Source organism: Globicephala melas, chromosome 13, assembly GCF_963455315.2.
Source record: "Globicephala melas chromosome 13, mGloMel1.2, whole genome shotgun sequence".
Lineage (NCBI taxonomy): Eukaryota > Metazoa > Chordata > Mammalia > Artiodactyla > Delphinidae > Globicephala > Globicephala melas.
Window position 1 is genome coordinate 63,228,781 of NC_083326.1, and position 17,043 is coordinate 63,245,823.

The 17,043-nt window shown below is 56.1% G+C and overlaps 1 protein-coding gene across 5 annotated transcripts; it reads left to right on the top strand.

Moving 5' to 3' along the window:
- Window positions 1-1,741: 1,741 nt before the first annotated feature.
- On the top strand, window positions 1,742-14,705 carry GSC2 (goosecoid homeobox 2). Of its 5 annotated transcripts, none has more exons than XM_060310592.2 (4): window positions 1,760-2,906; window positions 10,034-10,109; window positions 13,199-13,452; window positions 13,971-14,705. In XM_060310592.2, the coding sequence occupies exons 1-4, from the start codon at window positions 2,508-2,510 to the stop codon at window positions 14,073-14,075; spliced, it is 834 nt and encodes a 277-aa protein (XP_060166575.1). In that variant the 5' UTR covers window positions 1,760-2,507; the 3' UTR covers window positions 14,076-14,705. The 5 variants fall into 5 exon arrangements, 3 of the variants coding, with proteins under 3 accessions (XP_060166575.1, XP_060166576.1, XP_030692246.1); XM_060310593.2 differs by having other exon boundaries at window positions 1,760-2,618; XR_011377955.1 differs by lacking the exon at window positions 13,971-14,705 and having other exon boundaries at window positions 1,742-2,618; window positions 7,323-10,109; window positions 13,199-13,272.
- Window positions 14,706-17,043: the final 2,338 nt, after the last annotated feature.

The window sequence follows — 17,043 nt, forward strand, 5'->3', positions numbered from 1 at the left end:
GGCCCTGAGGGGACTCAGTGTCCTGGAAATCTGACCTCTAGGAATGGCGTCTGCTCATTGACTGCACCCCAAGTCTTGTCCCCATCCCCTTTCACGAGGAGGAAGGGGACAGGCTACTCTGAACTGAAAGAAGGGCATGGAGACCTGTACCCAGGAGGGGCAGGGACCCCTCTCTTGTGCCACACAGCACAAGGTGGACAGCAGGTAGCCCAGCCAGAAAAGTTGGTTGAGCTGGGCCTGTGTCCCCTGGGGCTGTGAGCCTGGAGAATCCACCAGCCCCAGTGGACCACTGGTCCCCCACCCTGGCCCCACCTGTTCACAGGTAGCTGGAATAAGTCGGCAGCCTCAGTTCCTGGAACTGAGACCTGAGGGGGGGGGGCGGGGTCTCTGAGCTGAGAGAAGACCAGCAAGGCTGGAGGGAAGTGAGCAGGTGGAGAGTGGCTAGAGAGGCAGGCAGATGCCTGGAGGGAGCTCAGCTGCATTTAACCAAGATCTTGAAGGCTGCAGGGAGGAGGCCGATGGCAGGGGACCTTGCCTTTGCAGCACTGGGGCAAAGGGGCAGAATGATGTGGGCAGATCTTTGAGCAGTCGGGAGACAAAAGAATCAACTTCCAGGGTGATCCCCCACCAACCTGGACACACAGGCCAGGGCCAGGGAGAGCCCCAGGAGGTGACTGGGTCTGCATATCAGAGGAGAGATGTGAGCTGAGTGTGGAGACTCCAGGTCACCATATGCTGCGCACAGCCAGAGCCTCTGTGCCCAGCTGGAAGCCACTCAGCCTCAGGCAGCCTTCACCATCTGGCATCGTCCTGAGCCTGGGATCATCACAAAATGTGCCCTGGACAATGGCCTCAGACACAGGCCAAGTGAGCAAAGGGTGAGGTGGTGGCCACTCCTGGGACAGGGCTTGGCCAACCTCCAGCCCCATCACAGAGGCCCTCAGGCAGCTGCCCTCCAGGGCCCCCCCGCCCCCACTTCCTTGAGGCCTCTCCTCACCCACTATTGCACAAGCGTCCTCTGGTTTTTCCATGTCCTTGTGTAGGTGATGAATGGCAATCAGAGCTTAGTACACACACACAGAGTCACTCCTGACAAATGGGTCTCTCTCCTTTAAGCCAACAAAGAGAAATCTGTTTTTCGGGTTGTGCCCTCAGCCTTCACAGCAAACACAATCTGAGCTGAGGATGCCAGAGTATTTTTCTCACTGACATTCTACTTCCTACGTGTTCTCAGATTCCCTGGACCAGGATCCTTTGTATAAGTCACAGAATCGGGGGGGTCTGAGGATCTCCTGCCTCCTTAAGATCTGGCAACAGACCCAAGGAGAGAGATGCAGGCACAGCGGAGAACTAGCCGAAAAGGACAATGGGAGGGCCACAGAGAACACCTAGGATCGTGGACAAACGTAGCCTAGGCCAACAGAGTGGGTGAACCATGGACAACATGGTGGCCCCTGGTGTGGCCTTGTAGCTCTTCTCTTCCCACGCCCATCTGGCGAATATCCCTAAGAGTAACCTCCCCTCTGCTCAGATTGGTCTAGGCCCTGACGCCTGACACTCCCCAACTGTTGTCACTTTTGTTTCCTCGGCCTGGCCAGCCACTCCCACTTATTCCTCCATTGGCTGGGCCTGGCCCGGTGGCCCCACTTGGCCACAGGACTGTCATCTCCCGAGTGACCTCCAGAGATGGGCCATCCCAGCGCCCCTGCTCAGCAGCCGGCAGTAGCTTGCCGCCCAACCCCCCGCTGAAAAGCGATCTAGGGCTCAAGCTCTCGGGCCAACAGGCCTGTCTGTCCCTGGCGGCCCTCCAGGCTGACCGCACCCTGGAGCCCCGCCTCCAGCCCACTATCCTCGCGGCCCGAGGGAACACCCCCCGACCCAGGGCTGTGATCGGGGAGGTAAAGAAACATCCGCGACCGGGGCCGGGGCGCGGGGCGAAGCTGTGCCCGCGTGCCGTCAGCTAAAGGCCGCAGACCTTCAGGGCGACTCAGCTCCCAGCCTCGGAGATCCGGAGACACTCCGGAAGTTTTCCGGACCCGCTCGTGAGGGAGGAACCCAACTCGCCGGGGCGGGAACCCGCGACGCCGGCAGGGAGCTCGGGGCCTGACCTCACAGAGAGAGAACCGAGGAGGCTGGGGGGAGCGGCGCCGCTCACGCCCGGAATTCGTGCGGCGCGCGCTGATGGCGTCACTGCGCGCCCGGCCGGCGCAGGCCCGCGCATGCGCTCGGCCGGCAATCTGAAGGCCCCTCCTGCTCCCTGCCGTCAGACCCAGGTCCTCGGAGCGGATCGCCTGTGCCCCGACCTCGTCTGCAGCCTCCAACAGTCAGCGCTCGGCCGGCGCAGCCACCATCGCCCACCCTCCCCAACGTCCAACGCCCACGCTGGACGCTGCCACGGGCGCTCCTGACGCGCCTGCCTGAGGCTCACCCCTGTATCTTCCTCCCCGTGCAGCTTTTTGCTCTAAAGTCCCCAGTCTCAGCCACGGGAAAGGACATAGGGTCGCGGGATGGGACCAGGAGGTCCACCAGCCTCTCCACTGATGGCGCCGCCCAGTCCTCCACTAATGGCCTGCCTGGCCATCTCCAGCCCAGCCACCTGTTTCCAATCGTGGACTCAAGTAAGGCACGGTGACCATGGCACATCCCCATGGAAGAGGCGCCCAGGGCAACCATATGGTGCATGCACACCCCTCGAAGTCCCCCACTCCCAGAGCCTGTCATTACCAACGCAGGAGAAGGAGTGGGGCCTGGGGCATGTCCCTCCAGAAGGCAGCAGTAAACACAGGTGGCACCCCTGGTCAGTGGGTCTCCTGCCAGGACCTTTCCTCCTCTCAGTCAGCCCCACTTCTCGGATGGGAAAACCCAGGCAGAGACAGAGGACCTCTCTGGGATCTATGGAGGCCCAGGTCTGCACAGTCCTCACCCTGCCCCACCTAATGAGGGAGCTGAAGATAAGCGGTTGGGGAGGCCGCAGGTGGCATCACATCAGCCGGCTCAGGGGTCCACACCCTGGGATGGGATTCCAAGGGAGAGATGGAGGGTCTGCAAGCAGTGGCTCCTCCCTGGCCTCGGACAGCATCCTCTTGGTCTGCGACCTGCTTCCTGGCCTTGTGGGATGGGGACGGGTGTGTGCCTTGCTCAGTGGGTAGGCCGGCACCAAGTCCACAATGGGTGAACAGAGCCAGACGTGGAGTGCAGAGGGGAACAGGATGGGGAGGAGCCGGCCAGGAGAAGGGAAGGGGTCCCTGAGGACAGGCAGGGGCTGTGCCCTGACCTCCCGCAGAGGCTGGCAGAGGTGGAGGCTACAGCCAAGACCCAGGCTCCACTCACACCTGCTGGGCCAGGTGCACGCATAACCCGTTGGCCTGAGGGACCGAAGGGTTCATCCCTTCCTCTGGTTCTCGGGACCGGGCTTGGCCCAGTCACCGCTGGGAAAACCGAGACCAGCCCGGGGCCTGGACTGCAGAGGTCCAGCGGCCGCTCCACCGAGGGGTCCCCCGCGTGCGCGTCCCGCTGACAATTGAGCGGCCAAAGCAGATTAACCCTCGTGCTAATCCCCGCTAATGGTTTCAGAATCCCCGGCGCCGAGCGGCTAAGCCGGCCTTTCTCCGCGGCGCGGCCGGCCCTCCCCGGCGGCCTCAGCCCGCGGCCGCGCGATGCTATCTCGGCCCCGCCGCGCTAATCCCCGCGCTCGCTTTCTTCCCGGGCCCGCTCGAGATCGGCCGATTGGCCCTTGATTACGGCTGCTATCGAGGGCCTCTTTGTGCTGTGGGCCCTAAATCCCCTAATTCCGTGATAAAGGAGGCATTAGCGGGCGTTTGCTGCTGAGAAAGGCACCGGCATGAAAGAAAGCAATCAGGGGAATCCTGATGGCCTCGCCTGTCCCGCCGAGGAGGGGGCAGGAAAGGGGGCCCGGGTGGGCGCTGCGGGGAGAGGGAGGGTGGGGGCCACTTCCCACCTTCATCCCGAGTCCGCCTTCCCCAGCCCCGAGCTGCGCCCAGGACCCCTCCCCGCCCCCACCCTGGCTGCCGAGGGACCCCGCCTCCCCTCTGGCCTCACCTCCGCACTTGATGGGACCTAACCCCCAAACCGGCCTTGGACCTTGCTGGGCCTACCTTGTGCTCCGGCCTCTGACTGTCCAAAGCCCGTGGTTCCTCAGGACTTACCTGCAGATCCATTCCCTTGGCCCCTGATGCTCCTCTGCCCCCTCCTCACCCCCCGGAGTTCCTGCCCCCCATCTGCCCCTGTCTCTTGGCACTGACCAGCTTTGACCAGTCCTGGAAGCATCTGGGTCCGCTCTTTAGTCGGGGAAACAGAAGGGAGGGCAGCCGGGAGCGACTGGGATTGTGGAGGGAGCGTGTGCGGGGGGAGGGGGCCTGAGACCCCTGGCGGCGGGCAGGTGGGGTGCGCAGGGAAGGCCCCTCTGCAGAAGCCACGCTGAACCCCAGGATGGGGCTGAGAGCACCGGGCTGGCTGCGAGCTGGGTGCAGTGGCGGAGCTGACCCAGAGCCTGGGCAGCTGGAGGAAGGAGGCAGAGGCCAGCTGGGGCAGGTGGACAGAGGTGTCAGAGTCCAGGGGCTGGGGGAGCACGGAGATAAGGCAGCTGATCCTCTTATCCTGAGCGTTTGGAGCAGGGGAGTGCCGTGATTGGATCTGTATGCAGAGCGCACCTGAGCCACGACAGCAGGCTCATTTTGGGGAGGGTCTCAGGCCAGGAGAGTAGCCGGGAGTATGTAGAAAGGCCATTGTGGGGGCCCAGGTGGCCGGCATCTGCATTGGCACTGAGGGGGTGGCAGAACTGGTGAGATTTGGGGGTGGCAGTAGGGGAGTGTCCAGCACTGCATGCAGTTTGAGGCTGGGGCAGCTCTGAGGGCAGGTGGGTGTCGTGGAGGCACATGGGTGGGTGGGCCACTTACCTGGGTGGACAGGTGTGCATTTACCAAGGTGAACGGAATTCTAGGTGTTGTTTACCTAGGTAGCGAGGTGGAAAGGCAGGCCGTTCACCAAGGAGGACCAGTGGGTGGGTGTGGACCAGCGGATGGTGTCGTGGACCCCTTCAGTGGTCAGCTCACCCATCCTGCGCCTCTGAGTGTTGGCGACCAATGGTGCACAGCTGCCTCCACCTTGGAATGTTGCCCTGGGTGGTGGAGCCACCTACACAGCAGACAAGGACTAACCGGCATAGGGACTAAAAGGCTGGTCCCTGCTTCCTCGAGACAGTTGAAAACTGAAGCAGCCTGTGTCTGCCCCAGTGCTTCCGTGGGGGTTTCCAAGGACCCAAATGCCTTGTCGCTTAACACTCCACCCCTCACCCGTGTCACCCTGTTCATCAGTTTCCCAGGAAGCAGGGCTCTCAGTGTGCAACTGGAATGGTTAGTCCCCCTATGCTTCTGTTGTGTGCCCCCAAAAAGAGATGTTGAAGTCCTAAGTGTTGGTACAAGTGTTGACCCTCCTTCTAGTTTATACCTGTTCATATCCAGTGTTTTCAGTTTTTTTAAAAATGTATTGTTCAGAGTTTATCATTGTTATCCATAGGAGGATTAGTCCAAAGCAAGTGACTCTACCATTAAGAGAAGTGTAACTCTGCTCACTCATTTTAAATATCTTTTGAGGCTTATCTAAATTACTAGATACCGGTTTTTTTTGTTGTTTGTTTTTTTAGTTTTTGTTTGTTTGTTTGTTTTGACCATGCTGCGTGGCATATGGGATCTTAGTTCCCCGACCAGGGATCAAACTGTGCTAGGCATAATAATGGTCCCCTCGAAAATGTCTACATCCTGAGCCCCAGAATCTGTGAATATGTTACCTTACATGGCAAAAGAGACTTTGCAATTGATTAAGTTTATCATCTTGAGATAAGGAGATTATTTCTGGTGGGCCCAATGTAATCATAAGGGCCCTTAAAAGTGGAAGCGGGGGAGAAGAGGTCAGAATGATACAATGGTCAGAAAGACTTGACCTACTGTTGCTGTCTTTGAAGATGGAGGAACAGGCTATGAGCCTTGAGAAACTGGGAAAAGCAAGGGGATGGGTTTTCCTTCATCTATGAAAAATATAACCTTTGCTGCATCTATGAAAGACCTACATCTATCATCATACTTCGGGCTTAAAGACTGAGTTGTTTCTCTCTCAGACTGGAAGCAAGGCAAAGATGTTTGATGTCTCAATTTTTATTCAATGATCTACTGGAGGTCTAGACATTTCAATAACACAAGAAAAAGAAATGAAAGCCTGGAAATTCCCTGGCGGTCCAGTGCTTAGGACTCAGCACTTTCACTGCCAGGGCCCATGTTCAATCCCTGGTCAGGGAACTAAGATCCTGCAAGCCATGCTGTGCCGAAAAAAAGAAAGGAAGAAAGGAATGAAAGCCATAAAGATTGTAGATGAAGAAGTAACACTAGCAGATAATATGTTCATGTGATATAGTCGTTTACATAGAAAACCTTAAAGTATATACAAAATCAAATTGAGGTCTATAAATTAATACATGAAATCAGCAAATTTGGATTGTATTTACCCCCAAAAAATATGTTCTACAAAGGGCCAATAGGCACATGAAAAGATGCTCAACATAACTAGTCACTAGGGAAATGTAAATCAAAACCATAAGCCACCGGGAAGTTCCCTGGTGGCCTAGTGGTTAGGATTCAGCACTTTCACTGCGGAGGCCCGGGTTTGATCCCTGGTTGGGGAACCATCCCACGTGCTGCCAAAATACCAAAACAAAACAAAAACATAAGCTACCACTTCACATCCATTAGGATGACTACAAAATTTTTTTTTTTTAAAAAAAAGGGAAAATAACAGATGGTAGTGAAGATGTGGAGAGATCGGAATTCTTGTGCTTTGCTGGTGGGAATGTAAGATGGTACTGCTGCTATGGAGAACAGCTTGGCAGTTTCTCAAAAGTTAAACATACAATTATCATGCGATCCAGCAATTCCATTCCTAAGTATCTACCCTAAATAAGTGAGAGCAGGGACTCGAGCAGATACTTATACACCCATGTTCACAGCAGCACTATGCACAATAGTCAGAAGGTAGGAACAACCCAAATGTCCACTGACGGATGAATGGATTTTAAAATGTGATGTATACATGCAATGGTATTCAGCCATAACCCCTGGTTGTCAGGGGCTGAGGGTAGGAGGAAATGGGGAGCTAGCATTTAATGGGTACAGGGTTTCTGTTTGGGATGATGGGAAAGTTCTTGAGATGATAATGATGATGATTTACAACATTGTGAATGTACACTTAAACATGGTTAAAATGGTAAATTCTATGCTATGTATTTTTTACCACATTAAAAAATAAAATAATAGAAGAGCAAAAGACTGAAATCACCAGACCCAAAGGAGTGTCACGATCCCTTGCTCAATTTCCAGCCAGTTCTCAGACCCAGACCTCGTCTGCTGAAGTCTCCTCCCGTGAGGAAGGATCCGGCAACACTGTGGAGAGTGTTTGTAGGCTTGATGCCCCTAATCCTCTGCAAAGGTACGTATGTCCCTTTCCTCAGGTAATTTTATGCTGGAGAAGAGGAAAACCCAGGCCATCTCAGAGCCATTGGATACAGTCTCCATGTTAACACTGGTCCCTGGGACCCAATGTGCCATCATGGCCTCTCCGTTGGATTGGGAATATAGAGAGGGCAGGCGATAAATGGAGTACTGACCCAACTCCATCTCACAGGGGACGCCAGGGGGCTCCTAACCTACCCACTGGCTATTCTCCAGTTTCTGAATGCATAATTGGAATAGACATATGTAACATTTGGCAGAACTTCCGCAGTGGTTTCTAATCTTTAGAGTAAGACCTATTTTGTAAGTGAGAGCTCCTGAACTGCCCCCTACCAAGATGAAAAAAATGCTTTCTCTTAGGAAGAATAGCAGAGTTGAACGTCATGGCTAAAGACTTAAAGGCTGCAGGTGGTGGTCTCTAGCAAACCCATGATTTAGTTCATTAGTCTAGCTCCTGAAAAAAATAGATGGATTGTACAACAGTTCTTTGTGATAAAACACTCAACAAACTTGAAATAGAAGGGAACTTCCTCCACCTGATAAAGGGCATCTATAAAAACAATCCACAGCTAACATGATACATTATGATGAAGACTGAATCTTTTCCCTCTAAGAGCAGGAACAACATGAGAGTGCCCACTCTCACCACTGCTGTTCGGTGATTTATTGGAGGTTCTAGCCAGGGAACTTAGGAAAATGAAGCAGAAGGCACCAGTGTTGTAAAGGAAAAAGTAAAGATCTCTGTTCACAAATGACATTACCCTGTATATAGAAAACCTTTAGAATCCACAAAAAGCTATTAGCATTAATAAACAAATCCAGCAGGTTGCAAGATACAAGATCAATGTACAAAATCAATTGTATTTCTATACACTTGCAGTGAGCAATCTGAAAATGAAATTAAGAAAACCATTCCATTTATAATAGTATCAAAAAGAACAAAATACTGAAGAATAAATTAAAGAAGTAAAAAATGTATACTCTGAAAATTACAAACATTACTGAAAGAAATTATAGATGATCTCAATAAATGGAAGACATCCTATGTTCATGGATTGGAAGAGTTAATGTTAACATGGCAGTGCTCCCCAAATGGATCTACAGATACAATCTCTATCAAAATTCCAGCTGGTCTCTTCGAATAAACTGATAAGCTGGTCCTAAAATTCACATGAAAGTTTGTGGGAACCAGAATAGCCAAATCAATGTTGAAAAAAAGAACAAAGTTAGAGAGCTCACACTTCCCAATCTCAAAACTGACTGCAAAGCTACAGTAATCAAGACAGTAAGGATAAATGTATAGATCGATGGAGCAGAATTCAGAATCCAGGAGGAAGTCCTCACATTTATGGTCAATTGATTTGCAACTGGAGGGTGGGGAACAATTCAAGGAGGGAAAGAATAATCTTTTCAACAGATAGGACTGGGACAACTGGATATCCAAATGCAAAAGAATGACATTGGATCCTCAGCTAACATCATACACAAAAATTAACTCAAAATGGATCAATGTAAGAGCTAAAACTAGAAAATTTATAGTTTATAAAACTGTAAAACATCAGGGTTAATCTTCATGATCTTGGATTTGGCAATGTCTTCTTAGAAATGACACCAGAAGTTTAAGCAACCAAAGAAAACAATTCAACTTATTCAAAATCTTAACATCTTGTGCTTCAAAAGACACTATCAAGAAAGTGAGAAACCACCTACAGAATCGGAGAAAATATTTGTACATTATATATCTGATAAGGAGAGGGGGATGGTGCCAGGCTACAGCCTTGGGACCATGGCAGCTGCAGCCTGTCCCACTAGCCTTCCACTTACATCCAGAAAATGTGCCCAACCAGAATCCTGGGGAGTTTGACTTCAGTGCACTTAACATGAGAGTGGGTGGGCTGAGGGTGGCAGGGCTGCAGGAAGTGCCCCAGCGGTGTGAGCTGGTGACTTGCAGCTGCCCCTTCCCTGGAGCATCACTGGTGGGAGCTGCCTTGGCCGAGAAGGCTGTGCACCCCAACCTCACTAAAGGGGGCCCCAGAACCCCTGGGCTACAGTGGAACCAGCCTCCCCTCAGCACCCACCCCCACTCCCTCGGGTGCTCCCCCACCACAATCACTGATTACATTGCCATCACTCCAATGTTGCCTTTTTCAAAGTGTCCAATACATGCAGTCATACAGTATGTAGCCTTTTGAAAGTTGTTTACTAAATACGATGTGTGTGAGGTCCATCCCTGTTGTTGCACGTGTTGCTGTCACTCTGGGCTCCTCCCTGGTGTGCATGGACCCTGGACCGCGGCGTGTTCATCCATTCACCAGCTGATGAGAGTCTGAGTTGTTTCCAAGCTTTGTCGATAATGATTAGAGCTGCTCTAAACATTCATGGGCAGCGTCTTGTGTGAGCACAAGTTTTCATTTCTCCAGGGTGAATCCCAGGGATGGAATTGCTGATACATGTGGTAGGTGTAAATCTAACTCTGGCTGCTTTGTTTTGAACATCTCTTTCTCCTTCCTCTGTAGGGAGCCAGAGGAAGCCAGGCAGCTCCTTCAACACCCACGCTGGGCATCTCCGTAGCTACATCATCTGCCTCACCAGGTACATTTCCTATTTCCTGTTCTATGACAGGTGACAATGTTGTTAAACTTCTTGCCACTCCACAACAAGGGTTTCCTTCCCTCCATCTTCCAGTACATTCTCCTCACCTTCCCTAAGACCCACCGTCAGTCTCAGCAGGTTCCTTCCCGCTCCCCCCGCCCCCCGCTGCCTGGTCACAAAGCCAGTGCCCATGGTTTAGGGTTTGTATCTGCAGCATTGCATTCCAGTACCAGGACCCGTCTGGTTACCTAGAGCCCATGATAGCCACCTCACACTCAGTGCTGAGGACACCACAGTCACCTCCTATTGTTGCCTCTCGCCGTTCTCACTTTCCGTCTCCTGCGATTGCAGTAGATGGTGGCTGGGACAGAAGCCACCGGAAGGCTGACTCACCCTTTGGTGGTGCTCCATACTGGCTGTTGACTGGTCCTTAAGCTGGAGCTGCTGGCAGGAACTGCTCTGCCTGTCCTCTCCTTGTGGCTGCAGGCACCTCCTCGCAGCGTGGTGGCTGAGCTCGGAGAACAAGCATCCCAAGATGAGAGAGAGAAACTGTGTCACCCAGCTGTAGGACCTGGCCTCAAAAATCACAGTGTCACTTCTGCTGCCTCCTAGTGGTTAGAAGCGAGTCACTAAGCCAGCCCACGTTCAGGGAGAGGGGATTAGATTTCACCTCCTGAAGGGAGGAGTGTCAAAGTATTTGCTGACATCTTTGAAATGCATCACGGTGGGCCGCTTATCACAGTGGGCCGCTTATCAAGGTGGACAGGTGGAGAGATGGTGCATCTACCAAGGTGGATAGGTGGGTAGGCGCCCCATTTATCAAGGTGGGAAATACCAAGCAAGGGATGGATTTTGAGATCTTGAGTCTGCCCCAGGCATGGTGACTGGGAGATGTTCATTGGTGGCTGAAATGGGACATGGAGCAGATGCTTAGGGAGATGAGAGCCTGGAGCAGAGGGAGAAGTCAGGCTGGCGGTATCAACTGGGGAGTCCTTGGCACAGAGGTGGTGTCTGAAGCTTCAGAAATGGGGAGGGATAAAGGAACAACCAGGGCCCAGCCTTTAGGACCACTGACCCTGTAGCCCCCATCCTTGAGGAACTGACTTCGATGGGTAGTCGGCCCCCAGGTGCCTCTCTGATCTAATGGTGAGCACATGGTTCTGCGAGGGAAGTTGGCTGGGAGAGGTTTCCAGGGTCACCCAAAGGGACACGTGGGAAGAGATGGGAGCTCTGGGTCAGTGGCAGCCGTCTTGCGACCATGAGGTGGCCCACTCACAGATGTGGTGACTCCTTCACAGAGCTTCCAGATTAACAGATCCTGGGCAGTCCTGGTGTCAGGACTCTTATGACAGTTGAGTCCGCAGGTTCTGTCACTTGAAGTCCAGAGTCCTCACTGACACCAGAGTGGAGTCAGCAAGGGAGCTTGAGGAAGGGTGTGTGAGGTGGGAGGAGAAGCATGAGACCGTGTGTTGCCCCCCTAATGGTACCTGCCATTCATGGAGGCCCCTGCCCAGCGGGGTTCTAACCTCGCACACAGTAACTGGTTGAGCCCTCCAAGCACCTGAGAGTTAGGTCACTATTATTATGCCAGTTTATAGATTGGGAAACTGAGGCACGGCGGGGTGGTGGCGGTGGTGGTGAAGGAACCTATCCCACAGCCAGGAAGTGACAGCTGGGGCGGAAGCCAGGCCGTCTGCTGCTCTGTCCTGTGAGCCACACAGTAACTTTTCAGAGGTCCAGAGAAGGCCTTCAGCAGAAGTCCTGGCCAGCTGCTTAGATGAGGACGAAATGGTCTTCCTGCTTAGATGAGGACGAAATGGTCTTCCTGGAATTTGGCAAAGTGCAGGTCACCGACAAAGTTGGGCAGAATGACCCGGAGGGATGGTGTGGACGGAGCTGAGGAGTGGGGGTGTGGACACAGGAGTCAGCTCCTGAGAAGAATGGCTGTGATGAGGGTGGGGAGGGGGTGGTAATGATTTGGGGTGGATTCTGGGAAGTACCGGAAAGCAGATGATAAGTTTCCCCAGAGCACATAAGTGGGGCCTCCGATGGGGCCCAGGAGAAAAGGCAAAGAATTGGAGGCCCAGGGCAGTGGGGCTGCAGGTTTGGTGATGAGCAGAGATAGCTTCCCCCCCGCAACCCCGTTTCCTCCACGAGGTTGAGACCCGGGCTCCTAAGTATGTGTGTCGAGGGGGCGGGGGAATTTGGGCCGAAGTGCGGTGGGACCGCGGGGTTGCCGAGGGTATTGGGCCCCATTTGAGGTTGGAGCTCAGGAGTTTGGGGGCCAGGAGACTGTGCAGTTTGGGGGGGTGTTCTCCAGACTTGCTCCTCCGCCTGGTAGGTCCCCGAAGGGGACAAGGAACCAGCCCTGGTCGCGGTGGCTACAGGACCAGGGCACCCAGGAGTTGGGCCAGGAGGCGGCCCCGCGCCCAGGGTCTGCCGTGGTCCGGGCGTCCTCGGGCCCTTGCCCACGCCGCAGGGTTGGACAGGGGGCTGGCGGGCACTGGAGGCGGCCCTGCGCGCCTCTGCCAGCCCTGCGAGTCGGGGGCATGGACTCGCGGCGCAGGGCTTCCTGCGACCGCTCCCGCCCGCCTCCGCCGCCGCAGGGGATTAGCACGCTCCTGGCCGCGCGGCGGGATTAACCCGCGTGGACGCGGCGCCCGGCTCGGGGATTACGGCGCGCCCCCTCGACGGATATATTCCCGTGGCGACGGCGACGGCGGGCGAGAGGAATGGCGGCGGCGCGGGGCGCGGCAGGCCGCAGGGGTCCCGGGCGGCCCTGCCCCTTCTCCATCGAGCACATCCTCTCCGGCCTACCCGAGAGCAGCCCCCCGGCCCGGGTCGCCCGCCCGCCGCCGCCCGCCGGCCGCCAGAGCCCCGCGGAGCCGCGGCAGCCTGAGGCGCCCGAGGCCGTGCCCTGCACCTGCTGCTGCTGCTGCGGCCCCCGCGCGGCGCCCCGCGGGTCCCCGGAGCCGGCCGCCGGCCTGGGTGAGTGGGCGCGGGGCGCGGGAGCTGAGGGACCCGGGGCGGCGCAGGGGTGTGCGGAGCCCGGCCCCCGGCCCGCGCCTCACCGAGCCCTCGTCCCGCAGGCGCGCGACTACCGTGGCCGCTGAGGCTGGGGCCCGCGGCGCCCTTGCCCTTGGCCGTACCCACCGGGGGCTCCGGGGCGCCGCCCGGCGCGGGCGGCCCTGGTCCACAGCGGCGCACGCGGCGCCACCGCACCATCTTCAGCGAGGAGCAGCTGCAGGCGCTGGAAGCGCTCTTCGTGCAAAACCAGTACCCCGACGTGGGCACTCGCGAGCGCCTGGCCGGCCGCATTCGCTTGCGCGAAGAGCGCGTGGAGGTGGGTGCCTGCAGCCTTGGAAGAGTCGGCCTCGCGTGGCGGGCGGAGGCGCACAGGCCCCGGGAAAGCAGGGGCGCCGGGTGGGTCCCTGGCAGCGGCGCCTGGGGATGGCGCGGGAGGAAGGGCGCGGGCTGGAGCAGAGGTCGGGCTCGTTTTCTTTTCCTTAGTTTTAACCCCCTACCCCCCGCTCAAGACAAATGAGGCGCGCGTTTCTGTTTCGGAATTTGGGGAACTTGGAAGAGCGCGAAGCTGTTGAAGGGGCGTCCCGGGCGCCGTCGGACGGAGGCGGGGGTGGGAAGGGGCGGACGAGGAGAATGCTCCGGGTGGGAAAGGGGTCCCAGTCCCGAGGCCCGAGCGCCGGTCCCCATCAGCAGCGGATGAGGGGCGGTGGCTCAGCCGCTGCGCGGGGCCGGCCCCGCAGCCCGCGTCCGTCCCGAACCCCCGGCCGGTGCACTTGGGAACCGCGCGGGACGCGGGTCCGGGGCTGGGCCTGCCTGAGCGCCCCTCCTCCTCCTCAGGTCTGGTTCAAGAACCGCCGGGCCAAGTGGCGACACCAGAAGCGCACATCGGCATCCGCGAGGCTCCTGCCGGGAGCCAAGAAGCCCCCGAAGGAGAGCTGCTGACGGCTGCAGAGTTACTCCTGGGCTCGGTGGCACCTTATGGGGCCGGCTCAGGGAGAGGACAGACCTACCCTAATAGGAGTTGGGAGAGGACGCCAGCCTCTAACCTGGTGTCTGCCCAGTTGCCTGCGTCCTGGAGCTCAACGCGGGAGCCCCTCTGCGTGTGTCCCCGCGCCACCCGCCCAGCGGAAGGAGAGCGCACCGATGCTCCGTGCTCCATGCGCCTTCCCTCCCAAGCGCAAGCGGGCAGGAGGGCCGGGGAGACTCGGGGGTGGGGTGCGGGGCACAGAGCAGATCAACTTCCTCAATCCCCCACCACACCCCAGGAGGCACCAAGCCACCCCAGGACAGGAGCCACCCCTTGTCAACAGTGGCACCCAGCGTCCTCATCCCCGCCCACTTCCTGCTGGCCTCAGGCATCTCCTCAGCAGGGACGCAGCCCCCTTGACTGGCCTAGAACCCTCCAGAGGCTGGGCGGGTGGGGTCTCTGCGTCCTGGGGCTGGTGCCAGGGGCCTGGGCGTCCTGACCCGCGGAATAAGAAGGCTGGGTGAGGTAATCTCCAAGCCCCGTTCCTGCTGCTCAATCTTGTGAGTCTTGTGTGGATACTGAGAAATAAACAAGCTACTACAAGCTCTGAGAAAGCAGTCCAGACTCGAAGTCTTCCGTGGCTCCACTCCACACCCAGCCGGGACCTGCCCCTCCTCTCCTTCCCAGGGAGTGGGGGGCAGGCTTGTCACAGCCCGGTGAGTCCTCCGTCCCTGTGCCAGGGTGGGCCCAGCAGAGCAGACTGCCCCACAGATCGTGGCCCGGCACCCTGCACTGGCCTCTAGGAGCTGCCTCTTGGGTGGGGGTCCTTGGTTTCCTCACTCTGGGGTTTCCATGCAGGAGTGTCTGCCTCCCTCACAGCAGCCAATCTCTGCCACCCTGTGGGGTGGGACCAGGTTCAATTGGGAGAATCCCCCCCTCCACTGCCTTGGAAAATGCTGTCCCCTCCATCATCCTGCCCCAGCAAGAAGGACAGCGTGAAAACAAGGCCTCAGTTCCCCAAGTTGGCCTGTATGGTGGGTGCGAGGCACCTAACACCCCCCTCACCTGGCGTGGGGACTTTGTTCTGCCTCCTCACAGGTCCTGGAGGGATGCAGGTGGGTATCTGGCAGGAGACACTGTCCCTCCACAAAAGGTGCAGAAGCCAGGGCAGCTCCTGGGCGGAACTCTCTGAGGCAGGTCAGCTCAGAGAACACAGAGCGCGAGGGGTCCCTGGGCAGGACAGCAGCTCTTGCTCACCCTCCAGGATGCACACTTCCTGTTGTCACAGAGCCCATTTTCCTGAATCCTGGCCGTATCCCTGGAGACGGCACAGACTGCCTGTGGAGCTTCCCCACGGCTGGGACACCCTCATCCCCCTGGTCCCAGAAAGCTCGCCCTCGTTTGCTGAGTGGCTTTACGTCATGGTGTGGGGCACCCGTGATCAGTGCTCTGCTTTCAAGGGACCAGTAGTTATGCTGCCCTCCTGGCTTTTCCCTCCTCTCCAGCTATCTTGGGCAGGCTTGCCCCACAGCTGCCTGTAACACAGGTGTCCTTGGGCCAAGCCCAGACTCTCCCCTCTCATATCCATTCTCACCCTGGTTTATCTCATCCAGCCTCAGGCTTGAGTCCCATCTCCGTCTCACATTTACATCCCAGCCCAGGGTTCTCCCCTGTGCTAGGCAGTTATGTCCAGCTGTCCCTTTGATGACTCCACCTGGAAGACCAGGGCTCCTCTAGGTCACTTTGTCCATGGCAGGCTGTTTCCCTGTGCATCCCCGGTGCGTGAGCCAGAGAACTAGGGGCAGGCGTCCTGACCCCTCTTCTCCCTCACCCACCAAACCCAGGCCAACGGCAAGTCGATTTTACCTCCCCAAACATTCCCAGAATCTGCCTTCTCCCCAGCTTCGACTGCACCAGCCTGATGAAAATCGCTGTCATCTCTCACCTTGACCGTTGCAGCTGCCTCCAACTGGTCCACCTGTACCTACTCCGGTTCGTCTGTGATTCATTCTCCATAAAAGTCAGGGTGCAACTCTGAACATGCCTCTCCCCTGCCTACAGCACTCCCAGGGCTCCCACTGCTCCCAGAACAAAGACAGAACTCCTCGCCGTGACCCGTGACCCATGACCCACGAGCCCCGTGCAGCCTGGCCCTGCCCCTCTGGCGTCAGCTCCCACCCCACTGCTCCTTGCACTTTGTGTATCCAAAGGTCTCCTCCCACTGGAACTTTGCACATGCTCTCCCCCTCCACCTGTTCAATGCCTGTTCATCCTTTGGATCTGAAACCACTTCCTTCCTGGGGAACTTCCCCTGACTGCCCCCTAGGTAGGCTATCCCCTAGGTAGGCTACCACCTAGGTAGCCTGGGTAGGATGCCCGCTAGGTAAGATGCCCCCTGGGTAGGATGCCCCCTAGGTAAGATTCTTTTTTTTTTTGCACCTACCCGCTTTTGTGTTATGCTTGTTTGTGGGTTGATCTGGTTAGTGTCTGTCTTCTGCATTCAACTGTCAGCTCCACAAGGGGAGGAATCATACCATGGAGTCCCCACTGAATTTTACTGAATCGTTCTGGGGCAGAAATTGTTTGACATAATTTACAAACTTTTGGGAAGACATGATCTTTCGTGAGAAATGCTTAGACAATTTTCTTGTCCATTTCAATGAGGATTAGCCTTCTGGGAAGCCAACTCTGGCACTTAGGCACCAGACATTTCTTTTCTTGCATAAACTTTGAATAAAAAGTTTGAAACATATATAACCAAAATTTCGGAAGCGTATTTTTTTAAATAACATAGAAGCGTATATTGATTATTTGAGAGAAATTGGAATTCCAAGACTTCCAATTCCGTAGTGCTTTAATTTTTCACGACTAGCGGGAGCAACATGCCCCTAGCCCCTACCGCAGCGCCCCGTAGCTCCCACAGCCCAGACACTAAAGACAAGA

Coding starts and splice junctions, on each gene's coding strand:
- GSC2 (XM_060310592.2), top strand. CDS start 2,508: ATGGGACCAGGAGGTCCACCAGCCTCTCCACTGATGGCGCCGCCCAGT. Junction 2,907..10,033: donor TGGGATCTATGGAGGCCCAG/GTCTGCACAGTC, acceptor CTTCCTCTGTAG/GGAGCCAGAGGAAGCCAGGC. Junction 13,453..13,970: donor TGCGCGAAGAGCGCGTGGAG/GTGGGTGCCTGC, acceptor CCTCCTCCTCAG/GTCTGGTTCAAGAACCGCCG.